The sequence below is a fragment of the Cygnus olor genome, chromosome 17 (genome assembly GCF_009769625.2).
Source record: "Cygnus olor isolate bCygOlo1 chromosome 17, bCygOlo1.pri.v2, whole genome shotgun sequence".
Taxonomy (NCBI): Eukaryota; Metazoa; Chordata; class Aves; order Anseriformes; family Anatidae; genus Cygnus; species Cygnus olor.
The window spans coordinates 14,319,427-14,336,651 of record NC_049185.1 but is presented as its reverse complement, the minus strand read 5'-3'; the positions used below and the strand labels follow the sequence as shown (position 1 = coordinate 14,336,651).

General features: G+C 57.6%; 1 protein-coding gene and 1 long non-coding RNA gene across 2 annotated transcripts in view; both read right to left on the bottom strand.

The window, feature by feature from the left end:
- The window catches only part of GRK3 (G protein-coupled receptor kinase 3), a 69,920-nt gene extending 66,604 nt beyond the window's left edge, over positions 1-3,316 (bottom strand). The window contains exon 1 of the mRNA XM_040577286.1: positions 2,975-3,316. Coding sequence (XP_040433220.1) covers positions 2,975-3,087 — 113 coding nt within the window. The 5' untranslated portion in view covers positions 3,088-3,316. The remainder of the gene's footprint in view (positions 1-2,974) is intronic.
- Positions 3,317-6,567: 3,251 nt separating this feature from the next.
- On the bottom strand, positions 6,568-16,507 carry LOC121079690. Its single transcript, XR_005825136.1, has 2 exons — positions 16,021-16,507; positions 6,568-13,951 (listed from the first exon to the last, which is right to left on the bottom strand). It is a non-coding gene; the product is annotated as an uncharacterized LOC121079690 (long non-coding RNA).
- Positions 16,508-17,225: the final 718 nt, after the last annotated feature.

Here is a 17,225-nt window from a genome sequence, read left to right as displayed (position 1 = left end):
CCAGCTCTTGGCAGGGCTCTTAAGAAGGAAAGGAGGAAACACAGAAAGGAAGGAAAAGCAGATGACAGAGGATGGAAAAGGGGTTGTTTTGGTGTTTAAAAACAAAACAACAAAAAAAGAAACAAAAAAAACCACCACCACTAAGCCTCTTCCTAGGCACGCTTGTCTCATTAGCGTTTTCTGCCCTCCTTCTTCCCAAGCCAGCACATTTAACAGTTTCGGTGCACAAACAGCCTGAGGATGCTTCGTGTAAACTCACCAGCAACCAGCCCCTCGGCCAGTAAACCCTTCACCCTCGGAGTTTATTTGCTGCTAAGCCTTGGCCTGCAGCCTCGGAATTTATTCCGCCTGCACTACAGTCACTTCCTTAGGAACAGAAAGACCCCCCCCAAATCTCCACCACAGTGAACTCCCTTACTTCTTTTAGCATCTCGGCGAGGCAAAACGGTGCCAGCAGGTGCACCAGGCTCCAGCGCAACAACCGCCGGCAGCGGGGCGGTAAAACCTGCGCAACTGCTGCTGGAGGAGACAACGCCAGGGCGCGCGGCGCTGCCCGCCAGGGATAAACCGACCCCTCGCATCCCTGCAAGGCGAGCGCTGCCCTCGGGCCAAGACCTTTGTTTGCACGCCTGCCACAGCAGGTCAGGGCCCCCCTGTGTCCCACGACAGCCCCCAGCCCCAGCTCTCAGCCCGGCGCTACGAGCAGCTCTAACACAGGCACAGAGAAATGAAAAATCTACTTGGAGAAAGCGTTTGACTTCAAACCCGTGTAAGAGGAGACCTTCTGTGCGTGGTGGTGCTTTTCTACTGTTACTATATCAACCTGCATTTAAGCAGCTGATTTATATAATTTTAAAAGGATCCGTTTGCCAGTAATACACAACATTTAAGTATACCCAACACACCACGTCTTTTTTAATGAGAGATTGAGGAAAAAAGAAAAAAAAAAAAACGAGCAGAAACCAGCCCGAAGACATCTGACACCAGAATAACGGTCACAATTTCCTACTGTGTGAGGAAATCCCTGCTTTCAGTTAGAAGCTGAGAAGTTCAGTCATTTCAAGCAACCTCGAGCCGTTTGTGGTCCCAGGCTTAGGTAAGGCTCTGTTCTCATTTCTGCCGGTGCTTCCTCCCGTTTGGCAGCCGGGGGGCCTGGCGCAGCCCCCGCCCCAGCACCACGTACAGCTCCGAGCCTCCCCCTGGGTCCAGGCTCCTGCATCCCTCACGACACATCAGTCCAGGGGGACTGCAAGCAATCATTTTCTTTCAATACTTCACTTCATTTGCAAACAGGTTCTTCCACACGCAGCTCCGTGAGCCGCCACACGAACGTTTCAGCCCCATAACCCCTCACCTTCCTCCTACTCCACAAAACTTCCCGTTGCACCTGGCTGCCGCTGCCCTCCCTGCGGAGCCCGACGCCACCGAGGCATCTCACGGGGCGCGGGGAAACTGCCTGGCCTCTCCCAAATGCAGACCCCGGGGAAGGAGAGCAGCAGGGTGCAGGCTCCCCAGGCCTCGCGCCGTGCCACGAGGCTGTGCTCAGGCAGCCGGGTGCCCGCTGCAACAGGCAGCACCACCAGCACCGAGCGAAGCACCGCGAGCAGCCAAAGCACCGGCACACGTAGAGCTGCGAGCACTCCATGTACAGCGTGCTGCACCTAGGGTTAACTGCAGAGGTTACATTACACAGATATCGATTATTTTCATCAATATTTACACACGCCAGGAGAAAAACAGGCACCTTCACCTGCCCAGGAAGCCGCCTCTAACTGGGTTTGCAAGCCCAACTTCCTCAGCCGAGGTTTCGAAGCCTCTGCAAGCACCGTGGAACCTGCACGCCACCCACGACCCCTGCCCCTCCGCTGCCCCCACGCCGCAGCCTCACGGCACCGCCGGGAATCCAAGCAGCAAGGCAGAAAAACGAGCGAACAAGTGGGAAGAGGGCTTCGGCAATCCCTCGCTCGCGGCAGGCAGCTAGGCCACCATCAGGCTTGCAAACTGCCCACACATCCTGCAGTAAATTTTGTTTTAGGATTTTTCTGTTGTAGCGTCTTGCTTGCTGACCAGATATTGATTTTAAACGCATATATGTACGTGCACACACACAGCCACAAAGGGGAGAGAAAGCCTCCTTCGAGGCTGAGGAACAAACAAGCAAGGCTCAGGTGATTTTATAACGTGTGGAAACCAGGGACTGTCGCGCAGAAGGGAGGCTGGTTTCACCGCCAGACCCCACGGAGACCCCAGCCCCGGGGACACCCGTGGAGCCCCGGGGACGGAGCCGGCCACGAGCCGAGCCCTGCGCTCGCCGCCGACACCTCTGCTCCGTGAGCTGCTTGCTAAGAGCCGAGCCCGTCCTTCCCCGCGCCTCGCCGCTCTGCTGTCAGACCTCATGAAGCATCAAAAATAATAGCTCTGCAGAGCAAAGCGGCGAGAACCGCTCCGTTCGGCTCCCGTTCTCTTCGGCCCCACCGTTGGACACCTCCTCACCCGCCGGGCGAGGTGTGAGGACCAAGTCAGCACCGGGATTTGGGCTTTTTTTTTTTTTTTTTTTTGGGGGGGGGTGGGGAAGAAGCAGGATTCCGCACATCTTCCCATCCACGTACCGAAATAAATAAATAAACGGCTAGACAGAGAGGTAAATAAATAAATAACCCGCCGCACAACTTGCTTCCCATACGCGCCCCAGGCCGGACCCCCAGCCCCTGACCCTGACCCCAACGGGGGGGCTGCGGTGACGGCCCCGGGCACGGCTCGGCCGGGCTCCAGCGGCCCGGTACCGGCACCGGGGGCTCCCTGCGGGCTGCGAGCGGCACCGGGGGCTCCGGAGGGCCGGCACCGGGGGCTCCGGAGGGCCGGCACCGGGGGCTCCGGAGGGCCGGCACCGGGGGCTCCGGCGGGGGGAGAGCCGCTGCCGGGCCCCCTCCAGCCTCGACGGGGGGCGCCGCGTCGGGGGCCGTGCGGGCGGTACCTGGGCTCGGGCAGGGTGATCTTCTTGCTGGCCCTGGCCGCCGGGGTGCTCTTGCTCTTCTCCATCGCCATCAGGTAGCTGACATCGGCCAGCACCGCCTCCAGGTCCGCCATGTTCCCGCTCCCGCCGCCGGGCTGCAGATGGAGGCTCCGCCGGGGGCAGCCGCCCCCGGGGCGGGGGGTGGCGGCGGGCGGGCGGGCGGGCGGCGGCGGCTCCGCCGAGCGCCTCCCGTGTGCGAGCGCGTGTGGGAGCGAGTGTGCGAGCGGGTGTGTGTGTGTGTGTGTGTGTGTGAGCGCGGGGGGGCCGCCCTGCGCACCCGGGGCTCGCCGCCGGCCCTGCGCGCCCTCAGCCCGCGGCCGCCGCGGCGGGCGGACGGGCGGGCGGAAAACCCCCCCCCCGCGGGCCGGGCCGCGCCGCCCCAGCCGGGCCGCGCCGAGCCGAGCCGAGCCGCAGCGCCCCCCCCGGCCCCGCCGCGGCCGCGGGGCCCCCTCAGCGCCCGCCCGCCCCCGCCGAGCCCATGGCGGCAGCGGGGCAGCCCGGCGCGGCCACCCCCCCCCCCCCGCTTCCCGCCCGCCCCGGTCGCAGCCCTACGCGGCCGCCGGGCCCCCGCGGCTGGGCCCCGCGGCGCCGTGCGGGCAGCTCGGGGCAGGGCCGCGGGGCTGCGCGGCCATGGGGCTGCGGCGGCGGCGGAGCGGGGGGAGCCGGGGCGGGGGGGGGGGGGGGCTGCGGCGGCGGCGCCTGCGAAAATCCGGACCTGGAACCGGCGGCGGCGGCGGTGGCCGGGGCGGGGAGGGGGCAGCGCCGCCCGCGGGGGGGCGCCGGGAGCGGGGCCGGGGGGGCTGCGGGCACGGCGGGCACGGCCGGGGAAGAGCAGCCCCCGTGGGGCCGCACCGCACCGAGGGGCTCTGGAGGGGGGGGGGGGTCCCGGGGGGGTCCCGGGGCAGGCCGTGTCCCAGCAGGGCCTGCAGGCCCCGCGGCCCCCCCCGGCCGCTGCCCGAAACGCGGAGTGAGGGAGAGCCGCCGGGGGTAGCCCCGAGACCCCCCCGGGCAGGTGACGGAGCAAAGGGGGGCACCGGGGGGCTGCCAGCACCACCCGGCCGCCGGGCACAGCCCCCCCCCGGCACGGTACCTCCGCTGCAGTCAGGCAGATATGCAGATCCGAACTCCTCTCTTTTCTGACTTTCTTCAAATATGTCACAAATAATTGGCTCAATGAAAGGCTAAGTCAATGACAAGTCTGAAGTTTAAAGCTCAGCTTGTTTTGAGCTCTTTTCAAGTGCCGCCACTCCTCCTTCCTACATCTTTATGAAAGTTAATGATCTGATTAAAGCAAGGTAAAGTATACAGCCGGGAGGATTTCGCCGTGCGCCTCATTACGAACCGTCTGGGAACGGCTTTTTGTTGGAAACGTTAATTTACGCCGGCACATTTCACCGGAGCCGACCCGCAGGGGAGGTTTCTGCTTGGCTGGGCACGGCACGGGGCGACGAGCAGCGGCTGGGGCTGGGGCACGGCACGGCCCTCCTGTGTCCCCCGTGTCCCACAGGTCCCCATCCCTCCGCTGCCCAGGAGCCGTCACCCCTCGGGGTCCCGCAGGGCAGGGCTGGAGGCTCTGAGCCCAGCGTCCTATTTTCACCTGGCCCAGATGCGGGACGAGAAGCTGTGCGTCTCTTCTCGTCACTGCACGCAGCTGGGGGCTTCGTGCCAAACTCTCCGCACGGGAGCAGCCCCGTGGCCGTGAAGCCATCCAGGCACGGGAGCTGCGTGCCCTCATTGATGCTTGCAGAACATTGTCGAGTTGTAAATGCACGAGAATACATGACACCCCTCGCTGCAAAGCATCGATCTACCAACCAGGACAAAAAACAGCCCACGCCTCGTGCGTGGAGTCACTTCATAGCTTTAAAGTGTTTGAGTTCTGATGGGAAAGGCTGGCGCTGTCCAATGGTGCAAAGCAGCTTGGATCCGGGGCCATGAGGAGTGTTCCCGTTTCCCCAGGCAGGAGCAAGCACAGGTGCCCCTCACCATGTCTGCACCCATGGGTGCGAGTGGCTCCCGCAGGCTGGCGGCCCCGCTGCAGCCCCTGCGCCCGGCCAGCTGTGGGAGGCCGCCCGGGGGAGAACGGTTCTGGCTTCCTGCAATGGGAGCGTGCGAAAGAAGCAGGAGAAGTGCAGCGAGTTGCCGTCGCTGACCTGATCGTGTTGCTAAACAGCACCAGCGCCACGCAGTCACTCGGAGGGGAGGCAGAGCAAACCGAAACCCATTAATGCCTGCCTCGCGCTGCCGATGAAGAAGGCCCTTCTGTTTCCTGAAATATTTAAATGACTCTACAATGATGATGATTGCAATAATGGCCAAGAAAACGCCACTTAGGATTCATAATGCTCTCCTTTTTATTTCTGAACCATGTTTTTGCCATTATTATCTGGGTATTATTCTAATGCACGCTTCAAAGCCATTCCTTGAGACAGTTTCCAGGAAGTCACATTGGAGAAGGGCTACTACAGAAACCCAGCTAAGAAGCTGCTCTCCTCGTGCTGCTGTTGTGTTTTGGTTGGCGCTAGCCAGCAGGGTAGCAGCAGCTGGAACCGAAACGTTGGTGGCGCTTGTAAGAAATGGTGCTCTCTTCAACACTTGTTTAAAAAAGTGTATTTCTTACTCGTCATTCTCTAGCAGCATGTAATACACATACATTTTGCAGCGTTATATTCAGCGGTTTTGAAGGTCACTGGGATGGGCATTTTTTTGGTTACAGACTGGCAATAAAGCTAATTATTTCCTGAAGCTGAAGAACAGGCAGCAGAAAGCACAGTGCCAACAGGCATCACAGGGATATTCAATTCCCCAGCTCCCCAGGTGCGAGGCTGCAGCCCCTCTGGGCGTCCGTGTGAATCCTGTGTTTGCGTGTGTTCTGCATCAGTTTGGTAGTGCTTAGTGTTACGTGTTGTGTGCTGGCTTTGGTATCCGTACTTAGTGTTTGTGTGTGTTTATAAACAGTGCGCTGAGTGTGTATTCCCCTGGCTGAAGGAAACCCTGAATTAATCGATGCCACAGTTAACAGAGGTCAGAATATGATACACTCATGCACGGCCTGAATGCGCTAAAGTACCTCCTGACATTTCTGTGGATGCTGACTGATACCATTCGATCAATTTAACCGTGCCATGGGGCTGCCGGGCTGGAGAGCAGGGCCCTGTGTGCATCCCCTGCCACAGCCAAGAAAGCCCGTCTCGTGTCTGGTACTCCTTCCCGAGCAGCGAGTTTCTCCTGCCATCTGTGTAAGATTTAAATGTTTAATTTTGCATGGCTCCACTGCGCAGGATGATGGATGATATCACAGAGAGTAACAAGTCGAAAGCAAATTTATCGGTGCGTCCTACACTAACTCCATCACTTGGAGATAATGGTGCCAAACGGCACAACAGGACGGAGGCATGCTCGTCCTGCTGTCCTTCAGCCTGTGGAAAATCTGATAATTGCAGGATCTCTGCTGGTATGCATGGCCAGCACTAGCTATATACCCCTTGAGGGGAGTGCTGACATGGATGATTATTAAACTCATTTTTTTAATATTTCCTTTTTTTTTTTTTTTAGTATTTCCAGAAATGCACATCGTTTTGGAATTAGGAATATTAGGCATTGATTGCCTTAGTTGCCTCCATGGGATGTGAACAAGCACAAACCCGCCTCGTTCCTCAGCAGCGCTGGTAGGGGATAATGTGTGTGCTGGGGATGGATCCAGCTGGGCTCCGACTCTCGGCGGTTTGCTTGTGTAATAGCCAAGCAGCGAGCTTGTCTTCTGCTGCTCGCTCTGCTGGCAGCGTTATCTGGAGTGCGATTGCTCACGTGGCTGCAAGGGGGGAGAGGAAATCTGCGCCCCACCTGCGCTCGCTGCCCTCTGCTCTCCCAAATGTCTTCGGACGGCTTCCTGCAGCGGGGCTGCCTGGAGGTAAATCAGGAACGGGAGCATCGCCCTAATGAGGTTGTGTGGGGATTCATTAGTGAGCAACCGTAAGGTGCCCAAAGGACCACAAGGGATAAATAAATGCAAACAGTTCTTACTAAAAATTAAGAAAATTGGAGCTGACAAGGCAGGCGTTCTCCCAGCACTCACCTCGCCCAGCACAACATGCAGCCCACGGGCTGTCGGGCTCCCCCTGGGCCACCACCGCTCTTAGCCCAGGGTCAGCGCTTTGGGGACACCAGCACAGGTAAGATGAGACCTCTCATTGTCAGCTCCCATTTGCTTTTCTTTCACTGAAAGACCACCCCCCCCCCCTCCCCTTAGCAAACAGTAAGTTCAGAGTTGCATAGCAGGTGAAGCGTGCTGCAAAGTATTGTTTAGGGAACCGGACTCCTATCTCCACTAGTTCTCTCCTCTGGTTGTGGCAGGTTTGCAAAAGCTTGCCGCACCTCTCCAGGAGCAGGCTGAGCTTTGCGGAGGCTCCAGGGCAGCTTTGCCCCTCTGCCCACTGCACTGGTACCGGTCTGAGCAGGGGCACAGCCAGGCGGGGTGCCCCGGGCATTCCCATGCAGCACCAAGGCTGGGACGCATCCCAGCTCCTTAACGCACTTCTCCAAGCTGCACTAGTAAGCAGCAAGAGGCAATATGGAAAACAACTAGAACGATTAATGGCCATCCCTGCTGCCGCCTGTGTCCACCAACTGCACCAGAAGGAGCAATTCCAGAGAAGACAGCCCTGCCTTCGCTGTGCCCCTGCATCAGGCACCGGAGCTGCGGGACGGGAGCACCCTGCCCTGATGGGGATGCGCGAGGGCTCCTCTGCAGCTCCGCCAGCTCCCCCAGCTTTCTCCTGAACACTCTTAACAAAGGTGCTGCGACCACCCCTGACAGGGAAAGCACGCGATGGAACTCACCATCATCACATTCCTTTCTGAAACTGGCTGACATTACGACGAGGCCAAGTTCTAATTAGGAAACAAAAGGCAATTAAACTATCAAAAATATTATTCACCATCAAACATTTGTGCTTGAATAGTCTGAGCAGAAATAACAACGTTCTCTGGGGACAGAGATAAGAAGGGAATGGAAAGTCACGCCGTGTCTTCAGTCTTGCATGAGGAAGCACAGGCAAGAGTGGTGGGCGCTGCGGTGTTCACATACATCACACCATTTCTCTAACCAGCAGAAACACCCATTAGGCATTGTCCTCTCCAGATTGTCTTGAACTGACACCCCACACACAAACATCCTGCTTCCAGCCTCTCTTCCCTCTGTCGGTCCCACCTGGGCTGGGGGCTCCTCACCCACATCTGCCGCCCACGAGAGACGTGCAGGTGAGGCTGCGAACCTCTGCCCCAGGGCTCCACGCAGGCTCCCCCGGTGGGACCTCCGCTTCTCCTGGTCCCACAGGGCAGCTTGGAAGAGCCCAGCAGCCCGGGGCCGGGGCAGCAGCTCGGGGAGGCTGTGTTGAGGACAGCAGGAAATCCACTCCTTTCTGCTTTGTTTAGCAGCAATGCCTGGCTGGACTCCTGGCTCTGCTTAATACTCCAGGAGGAAATATTTGTTCCTTTGAAATTGACTGGAATGATTTAAGCAGTATTTTTTTATCAAAATAAATTGTAAAGAAATAATGAATCTAATTCAGATGATGGCAACATCAGAATGCATTCTTCTGGCCCCTTGCTAATTAGATTGCCAACCACACAGGACATTCTCCAGTACAGATCGTCTCCTAAGAACTGGGGCCCGCAGCCTGAGCAGATGCCATTTGTGCGGCTGCGCTGGGCACAAACCCGCACCCACACCGGGTACCCGCACCTCGTGCCGTGCTGGTTGCACCGGGCTGGCTCCCGGTGGCTTGTGATGGTGCAGCCGGACTTGGTGACTGCTGCTCCCAATCCTCATCCTTCCCACTGATGGGAACAGAAAGAAACCAGAAAGCATCTCTGCCCATTTCCTTTTTTCCCCCAAAGAAGAGCGGTCCGTGCACATCAGCACTAACTGCAGTAGCAATCCTTTAGTAACAGGCTCACTGCGACTATCATCATGCAGCCTGGACTGCAGGACACTCAGATTCTAGCTCTGACACGCGTGGACAGCCCGGCCCCTGGGCTGCAGCAGGCAGCTCTGAGGCATGCAGCGCCTCAGGTGCCTCTACTGCAGTCCCCAGTGGCGTGCTGGTGGCACATCCATGCTACACGCCCCCAGCCAGCTGGTTGCTTTACGCCTCAGCAGGGCTGGCACCTGGGCAGCCTTGCTCTCGTTAATAGCTAGTAACAGTCATTAACAGCAGTAGTAGGCTTCTATTTCATGACTGAGCCCAAATGCCCCGCCAGAGCCAAGCTGCTGCCGCGGCGGTTCCTGCACCACTCGTGCCGCGGGTTGCCCATCACGCCCCTGTAGCCCCACGGGACTTCTGGCACCGTGCGGATTATTATTTGTCAGATTATTGCAGATTGAGCCTTTCCTCCAGACATTTGGCTAAGCGGGTGCTCAGCCCAAATCACCTAAAAGTTACAGCTCAAGTATTCAGTGATGAAACCTTGAATGATTAATTTCACTAAGTTAGTCTGCAGGTCCCAATTAAGCACAGAAGTAATTTCTTAATTCCGAGCGATAAAAGCATTCCCCTCCCAGCGTCAGCTGGCGGGCAGCTCAGCTCAGCTCAGGGAGAGGCAGAAGGCAGTGAGTAAATTTTTCAGCTGTCTTCCTCTCCGTGCAGCAATGTAAAAATGAACTTTCCACAAAGCCTAAATAAATTGTCATGTGATGCAGGAATTCCTGCATTATTAAGATATTTTGAAACATGGCTGAATACGAAGTTGTCAAATTTAAGTAGTTCAAAGTTACAAAGAGACTTTTTCTTTTTTTAAAAAAGAAGAAAAGGGCGCTCTCTTTCTCTCTTTAAATAAGCATTCTGTTCCCTCCTTTGGAATGACTAGATTTTTAAGACAGCCTCTACTATTTATTTCCCCTCATTTCCTTTCAGTGAAGGAATGGAAACAGACATGAATGAAACCCTGAACACTGAGAAGAAAATACAGAGTTTTAAAGACAGAAGAAAGTTGCTGGCAGGTGCCCGCTCACTGGCACTGCGCCTCCCTGCAGGGCACCAGGTAACGGGGAGGATTTCTCAGGCTCAGGTGCAATTTGGTGGCAAACGAGCATGGAAGGAGTGGGGCTTCTGCTTCCCTCCTGCCTCGGTTCAGCTTCCTCCGCACAGTAATTCTGACCAGCACTGGGCTGCAATTTCCCGCAGCTCACACAAGTATCTCAATTACTGCCTAATGAGATCAGCCCTTCCTCTGCCTAGCAAATCGAGTGCGCCAGCCCCAGCGAGGCACAGAGGAAACCAAAACACCAGGCACGGCTGAGCAGCCAGTACCGCCTCGCGGGTCCCTCCTGCGTGCTTTTGTGAGTGGCTGAATGAGAAAAAGGCAGCACAAGGGACAGGGAAGGCAGCCAGAAGGCCGTGGCTCTGCCGTCCCCGGGTGGGACGGGTGCTGGGGTGGAGGTGGCCCGTGCCAGGATCTCCACGGCATGAGCTCACCGCTGCCCACTTCTAGCTGGAACGAGAAGGCCTTTGAAATGGCTCCTCAGCAGAGCTCAGGTCCAAGCATCATGGCTGAGCCACCTCTTTAGTGGGCAGAAAGGTAACTAAAGACAAATTACCTATTCGCTTACAAATGGGGAGTTAGCGGGGACATTTGTGCGTTGAAAGACACCCTCGCCTGAGGCCATCCGCAGAGCTCGGGCATAACCAGAACCTCAGCACCCGAACAGCCACCGCAGCTCAGCAGGCACGGCCAAAACCCAAAGCTCTTCCCCGGAGGAGCAGCACCAGGAGCCTCTCTCCCCACGGGCTGGGTCTGGCTCCATCCCTTGCATAGCCCGGACTGGACTTGGCCTCCCGGCCGTACACACAGCAATGTTGCTATAGCCAAGCACGGTGTGAAACAGCTTTCTTCCCACCACACAGGTGTCTGCAGAGAGAAGCGTGCCTGCGGCCAGCACGAGCCCGCTGTCATGGAGCAGAGCAAGAAGCCTGAGCTAACCTTACACGAGATCCCCCGTGATCCTCCCTGCGGCCCCGCCACGCTGTGGGCACAGCATCCTGCCTGGACTGTGCACCAGAAGATCATCGCAGCCCTGCCCCATGGGACACCCTGCAGCAAGACGGGGCAGGGGGACCCCCAGAGACCCCCAGGCAGCACAGCCCCAGGGGTCCCTCTGCCTGCACCCTCCCTCAGCATCCTCAGGGACGGCGAGATTTACAAACAACAGTTATTACCAACAATTGGTAGCAGGTGAGGACTGTAACAGCAAATACCTTACAACTGTAAAAAGAATCCCTCTCGAGCACCGTTTGAGAGCTCATCTCAGCCGGCATTAAAGGAGCTTTTCAACTGCGCAGACTGATCAGGCAAACAGATGTCAAGAGGGAACCGTAGAGCATTTGCCGTTCCACGGTCTGGTTTGAATATAACTTGATAAAGAAAACCAAAATCAATAACTGACTAATTCAGCTATAAATTTTGAGGGATAGAAGGAGAAAACCAACGATCACTCAGATGATAGTGAAACGGCACAAGTTAATTTAGATTATGTCACAACATCATATGGAAAGTAAGCTATGCAATGCCGAAAATAAGAGACTGGGTCTGCAGGGTGGCTTTGCCACCCAAGGCTGGGTCTATCACAGGGACAGGACGGGCCCTGGTGGGGATGGGACTTGCTCGGGGTGCTGCAGGCAGGAGCCAGCTGGGCACGGGGCTCCGAGCCACCCGGCCGTGCCAGCAAGGCTGCGGGCACCCAGCCCGCCTGCTGGAAAACCTTCACAATATGCTCCTTGGAAACAATTCTAGCTGCGTGTGAAACGCTTTCTAGTTATTTCTCTTCCCTGGCTCTTCATACTCAAAGTCTATTTGCACAGAAATTGGCGTTCACCGCCCTGGCTGATCATTCACCCGAATCCAATATCGTGCATCTGGCCCCCGCCGCCCAACTGCACCCGCGGGTGCCCGACGTCAGCTGCAGGCAAACAGCAGCCGGAGCCAGGGCTGGGCAGTGCACGCCCCGTGGGGCTGTCACCGCCTCCCTCCTGGGTGCCAGCGGCTGCGTCCCCCCTGTTCCACCGGCTGGAGACACGAACGCCTCCCCCTGCAGCACCCATCGTCGCGCCCAAAAATTAGGGGCGTGAAAGGAGGCCCATTGCCAAGAGCTGAGGGTGGAGGAACAGGGAGCCAGGCTGCCGTGCCCCTCGCTGCCCGTGTCGCAGCCGACTCTCCTAGCTGGGCTTCGTGTTGGAGGCTTATGTGGGAGAAGCCCTCCCGCTGAGGCTGCTCACAGCATGCGAAGGAAAGCTGCGCCTGCTGCCAGAGCGAGCCACCACACTGTTCCCTTTTCTACGTGGCTGCATCGTGCTCTGTTTCAGATAAAGAAATCTCTGCAAAACGGAGCCTGGTGCTGCCTGTGTCCCCAGGGAGCCGCCATGGCTGGGGATCGCGGGCTGCCCTTCGCCTTGGCCACCCCATCCCGGGGCACGTGGCTCTGAGCCCTCGCACAGGCACAGCGGCAGGAACCCGCTGCCAGCTCGGGAACAAAACGGCACCGCGTTTATTTGCACTTCCATCACATCAAAGGGGCCCTTGTCTGAATCCGTCTGTCTTTAGCCTAGAGGAGAAGGGGAAAGATTGGTTCCTATTAATAGCCTCGCATCCCACAAGATCCAAGCCTTGCAAGAAGCCATGAAAGACGGCGGCATCTGATCCTCTCAATAAATGAGGTAATTTTGGAAGAAATGTGTGTGCTCGGCAGCCTTAATTACTGCCTTCTCCATTTGGGTAGGAGACGAGAGCGATGACTCCTTTCTGTGTTGGTGGCACCCGGGTCCCAGAGGTGCTCGGTGCCAGGAGAGCCATCAGCACACGGGCAGACGTGCTGCCTCTCCCCCAGTTCTGATCTTGCAGCAAACATCGCCAGGACTCGCGTGGAGTGAGAAGGAGAGCCCCAGCAAGGGGATGGCCGGCAATGGGGCAAAGAGAGGCAGAAGCAGGAGCGGCTTTACACCAACCTGAGGAGGGGTCCCAGCTGGACTGAGAGGTCCCCTCCATTGCGCCCCGATGGGCACCCAGCCAGCCGCGATGCTGCAGGAGGGGCCCAGAGCCATGGGGCAAAGCAAGGCCCCTGCCACAGCGTGCACTGCAGCTGAGCACGAGGCTTTGCAGGAACACAGCCCATCGGACCTGCAGGCCCCATATGCCAAACGACTCGCCTACCCTCTCAGTGCCCTCGGAAAGCGATCCAGTAAATTATCTTCATTTCACAGCTGAGGAAGCGCGGCTCCTGAGCAGCCGCCGTGCCTGGGGGCCTGCCAGTCAGGAACACTGCACAGAGAGGTCCGTGGGTCACAGACAGCAAATACATGGGCATGGGCCTCAAAAGCATCGTTCTTCTAAAACACATCTGGCACCTTCCCACGCTGAAACCGGAGTGAGCAGTTCACATGGATTTAGCATCTTTGGCTCAGCTTCACCTGCGGTGCTGCTGAAAGCATCTCCCCTAAAGGACAGCTTAGTTTGCCCTCCAAAAGAAGCTGGCATTGCCGTGCGCTGTACTAAGAGCAAATCAGCCCCAGCTGGGATGTAGAAATGGTATTTGTTTCAATTAAACGCTAAAAGCAACTTGCTCCTTTCTGCTTGGGTAGGGCGGGAAGGGACTGAATGCCTCCGAACCGCACGGAGTGCAGGATATTAATTACTGCGCTGTGTAGGCGCACGCAGCACACTCGGCACAGAACACCTCACGTCTCACTCGCTCTGGGTGAGCACTTCGGCGTGGTGGGCACGTTGCACACAACAGGTGCCCGGCGCCAAAGCAAAGCATCCCAGCCACACGTGTTCATATCCCTCGTGCCGTGATAAGAGAATCGGCCTTAACTCGGGTACCGCAATGCCATTGCCGTGTAGTCTGAGGTAGGGGCATGGTCCAGCACGGGGGATGACCGAGGAGCTCTGCGAAGGAAGCTGATGAAGGTACAGAAGACACGGCAGCGAGAAGCTGCTGTTTATTTCCTATCACACGCAGCTGCATGACATTAACTGGCTGCAGGGTTATGTCACCTACTCTGAAGGGCCAGGAACTTGACTGAAGTGATTCCCATGGCCCTCTCACGCTCCGTTCCCCTGGTGCCACTCTTGGGGCACTCCTGCACGTGCCCTGTGGCCCCGCTGCAGAGGCTGGGAAAAATCCCAGGCGCTTTCAGAGGCCCGAGAGAGACGTGAGCCGCTCCTGGAGGCACTGGAGCAGATCAGGAGCGGGGCCTGGCCCCAGCACCCTCCCTGAGATGCCAACGGGGGGGACCCAAGGCCTTGGTGGGTCCCTTCCCAGCCTGGTCCCATCTCCCAGCCCGCCATGCCTCCCTGCAGCCCAGGCAGGAGTGCTCTGCCCCCCGGGTACGAGCAGGATGGGCTCCACCAGCCAAAACGCCCTGCCCCCAGCCACAGGCCTCATCGCTGGAGCTCCTCTGGGCAGATAATGGACTTTGCCTTCGGACTTAATCTGCTGTAAATCTCTCTCTCTTAATTGCTTATCATCCGGAAACCTTGGAGTGAGCCAGGGCAGACACTCCCCCCTCATGTGATGGGCTGTTCTCTCCCTCCCTGCCATGGTCCTGTTGCTGGTACACCCCCAGGGCACCCAGCGCACCCCCAGGGCCCATGCAGCCCCCGTGTGGCACAGTGCAGCCCAAATCCACATCAGCACAAGCTGGCAGGGAGCAGGGGCTGCCTTTCTATCTGCTTCTCTGCAGACGCGTTTCACAAACAAAATGCCAGGAGAGTTTTTACAGCCGTGCTTCCCATCAGCAGCGCCGCTGGGTTTGCCATCAGCCATTTTAATGCTGTCAGATGCCTTAGCGGATCTCGGCAGGAACTGAAAGCACAGCTCCCCTTCCCAGCCCCCCCAGGTGGGAGCACTTTCGGAAACACATCACGAGGCTCCCCCAAGGACCCCACACCCCGCTGGCACTGCCCTCGCAGCCCCACCAAGCAGCTGCAGAATCCTCAGCCACAGCAGGCAGTGCGAAGGTTACCCAGGGGCTAACCTGGGGCACAATCTGGGGTCAAAGATTTGATTTCAGCAGGAGCTGGTCGGCATCTTTCCACTGAGAACGGCTCCTAAGGCAGAGCAAGCAGTGCTCTGTCCTCCTGCCTGCTGAAGGAGCAATCCCGTCCTGCAGAGGGAAGACGTCATGCGACGGGAAGGTTGCTAAGCGAGCGGCTCCCTCCTTGTGATGCACAACTTCATTACTCGGCTCCCTAAATGGATGTTACATACATACGACATTTGCCTTGGAGCATATGAGCATCCCAAAATAGCATGCGTTTCAGCTCTGTTTGTACGGTTTGCTGAAGAACATCCCTGTGTCTGCCGGGCTCACTGCGTGTGCTGCCTGCACGGACCCACGGGGGCACAGGACAGGAGGGCTCGGGGGGTGCAAACACCAAGAGATGCAGGCTTCCCTTCACTCGGGTCATTTCTCTCCCTGCCTTGTGTTGCTGCTTTCTCAGTGCTTTGCTTGGTGTTGTGCTACAGGCACAATGTCAGGCACAGGGGGCAAACCCCACGGGGAGAAGCCTTTAAACTCAGCCCAGCTCAGGCAGTTCTTTTAGATGCACTGAACCGCACAGAGACCAGGTATGGCAGCAGCTCCTGCACCTTATGTAAGATACAAATTAAGAAATAAAATAAAAAGGGACTGTCCTCAGGAGAGAAATAAAGAAATTTGTTTTTCATTTTTCCCCTGATTTCATAAGAACTTCCCCAGCAGCTGATCTTTGCGGCACTAACACAATCCGGTGCTATATTTTAATCCCATTACGTTGCCATGCGGCTGCTCGCAGGCTGCCTGGCCCACGAGGAACAGATGTTTCCTAATTGGCACTTCTGCTGCCCAGGAGTTTACATCACTGAGAATAGTTTCTTTGCCTTTTGTGTTGACATTGAAAGCGAGACCCCACCGCCGCTTTTTACAGCCTAAGATTATACAATGGTGCTGGCTGCTGGCACTCCAATTACCCACCTTGAGCTGCTATTTGCTGCACAAAGGCGGCCGCAATAACGTCAGGTCGGGGCGCTTCGGCGCAGCGGCTGGGTCAGGCAGGGTTTGCTGGCGATCGCCGGGGTTTAATTGCCGGCTGCGGCGGCCGAGGAAGAAATCCGGGCTGCCCTGGCCGCCTGCCCGCGGGGAGCGGCGACGTTGTCTTCTTGCAGATGCCTTCGGGTAGAGCCGTTCGAGGCGAAGCCCCAGCTAGCAGCAGAAGGCAGCACGGAGGTGTCTGGAGGGTTTCCAGTGGGGCTCCTGGCCTCAGGGCAAGCAACAACTTGTGGCCACCCAAATGTGGGCTGGGGGGGCCGAGTGATGGTTGCTGGGGCCGGGCTGCAGGTACTCTGCAGGGTCGTGGGCTCTCAGCACAACCCACCACACCATGCAGCATCCCTGCCCCTCAACACTGAAAGGAAGCAATTTCAGGCAAAGCCAGGCTCCCACACACACAGCTGCAGGCAGGTGCCTGCTCCTGCAGTCAAACCCTGGCTTTGCCCCTCCCCAAAATATCCCCCCCCGCCCCAGCACAGCTGCCTCTAATCTGGCCAGGGCTGCATTGTGCACAGGATGCTCCCCACCTCTGGGCACAGCTGGGTAACAACGTGCACCTTTGGCTTTTCAGATCACCGGTGACTTGGTCTTGTCCCAGGTGTTTCATAATCAAGCCTTGGGAGTGCCATACTGAGAGACTGACTACAGAGCGCGGGGCAGGAGCAGTGCCGCTAAATCCTCACCGCTGTTATAATCCCCTGATACATTTTAATCCCATTATGTCTCCATGTGGCTGTTTCCAATTCTGGCCTTTGAAGAAGTGATGTTTCTTAATTAGCATTTCAGCTGGACGGGACTTTTATTTGCTGGAGGAAGCCTAGGAAGCTGTAAAGCTTTCATTTCTCCCTTTTATCTCCCTCTTTGCGCTAATGCTAGGAATAAAGAGGAGCAGAACACAAGCAAACGAGCGCCCAGGGCTCTGTGCAAGAGCATTGACCGGCTCCGGCGCTGGGGGCACTGGGGGCTGGCCGGGGTGTGTGTGCAGGCCGGCTGTGGCCAGGGCGAGCAGCTGCCACTTGGCCACGGGCATTTCCCTCACCAGAGCATGGGAAGAACCCGGGGGGACGCCAGCCCACGGCCCTGCTGCAAACCCACATCCCCAGGAGGGCGGCGGGAGCCGGCGTCACCTC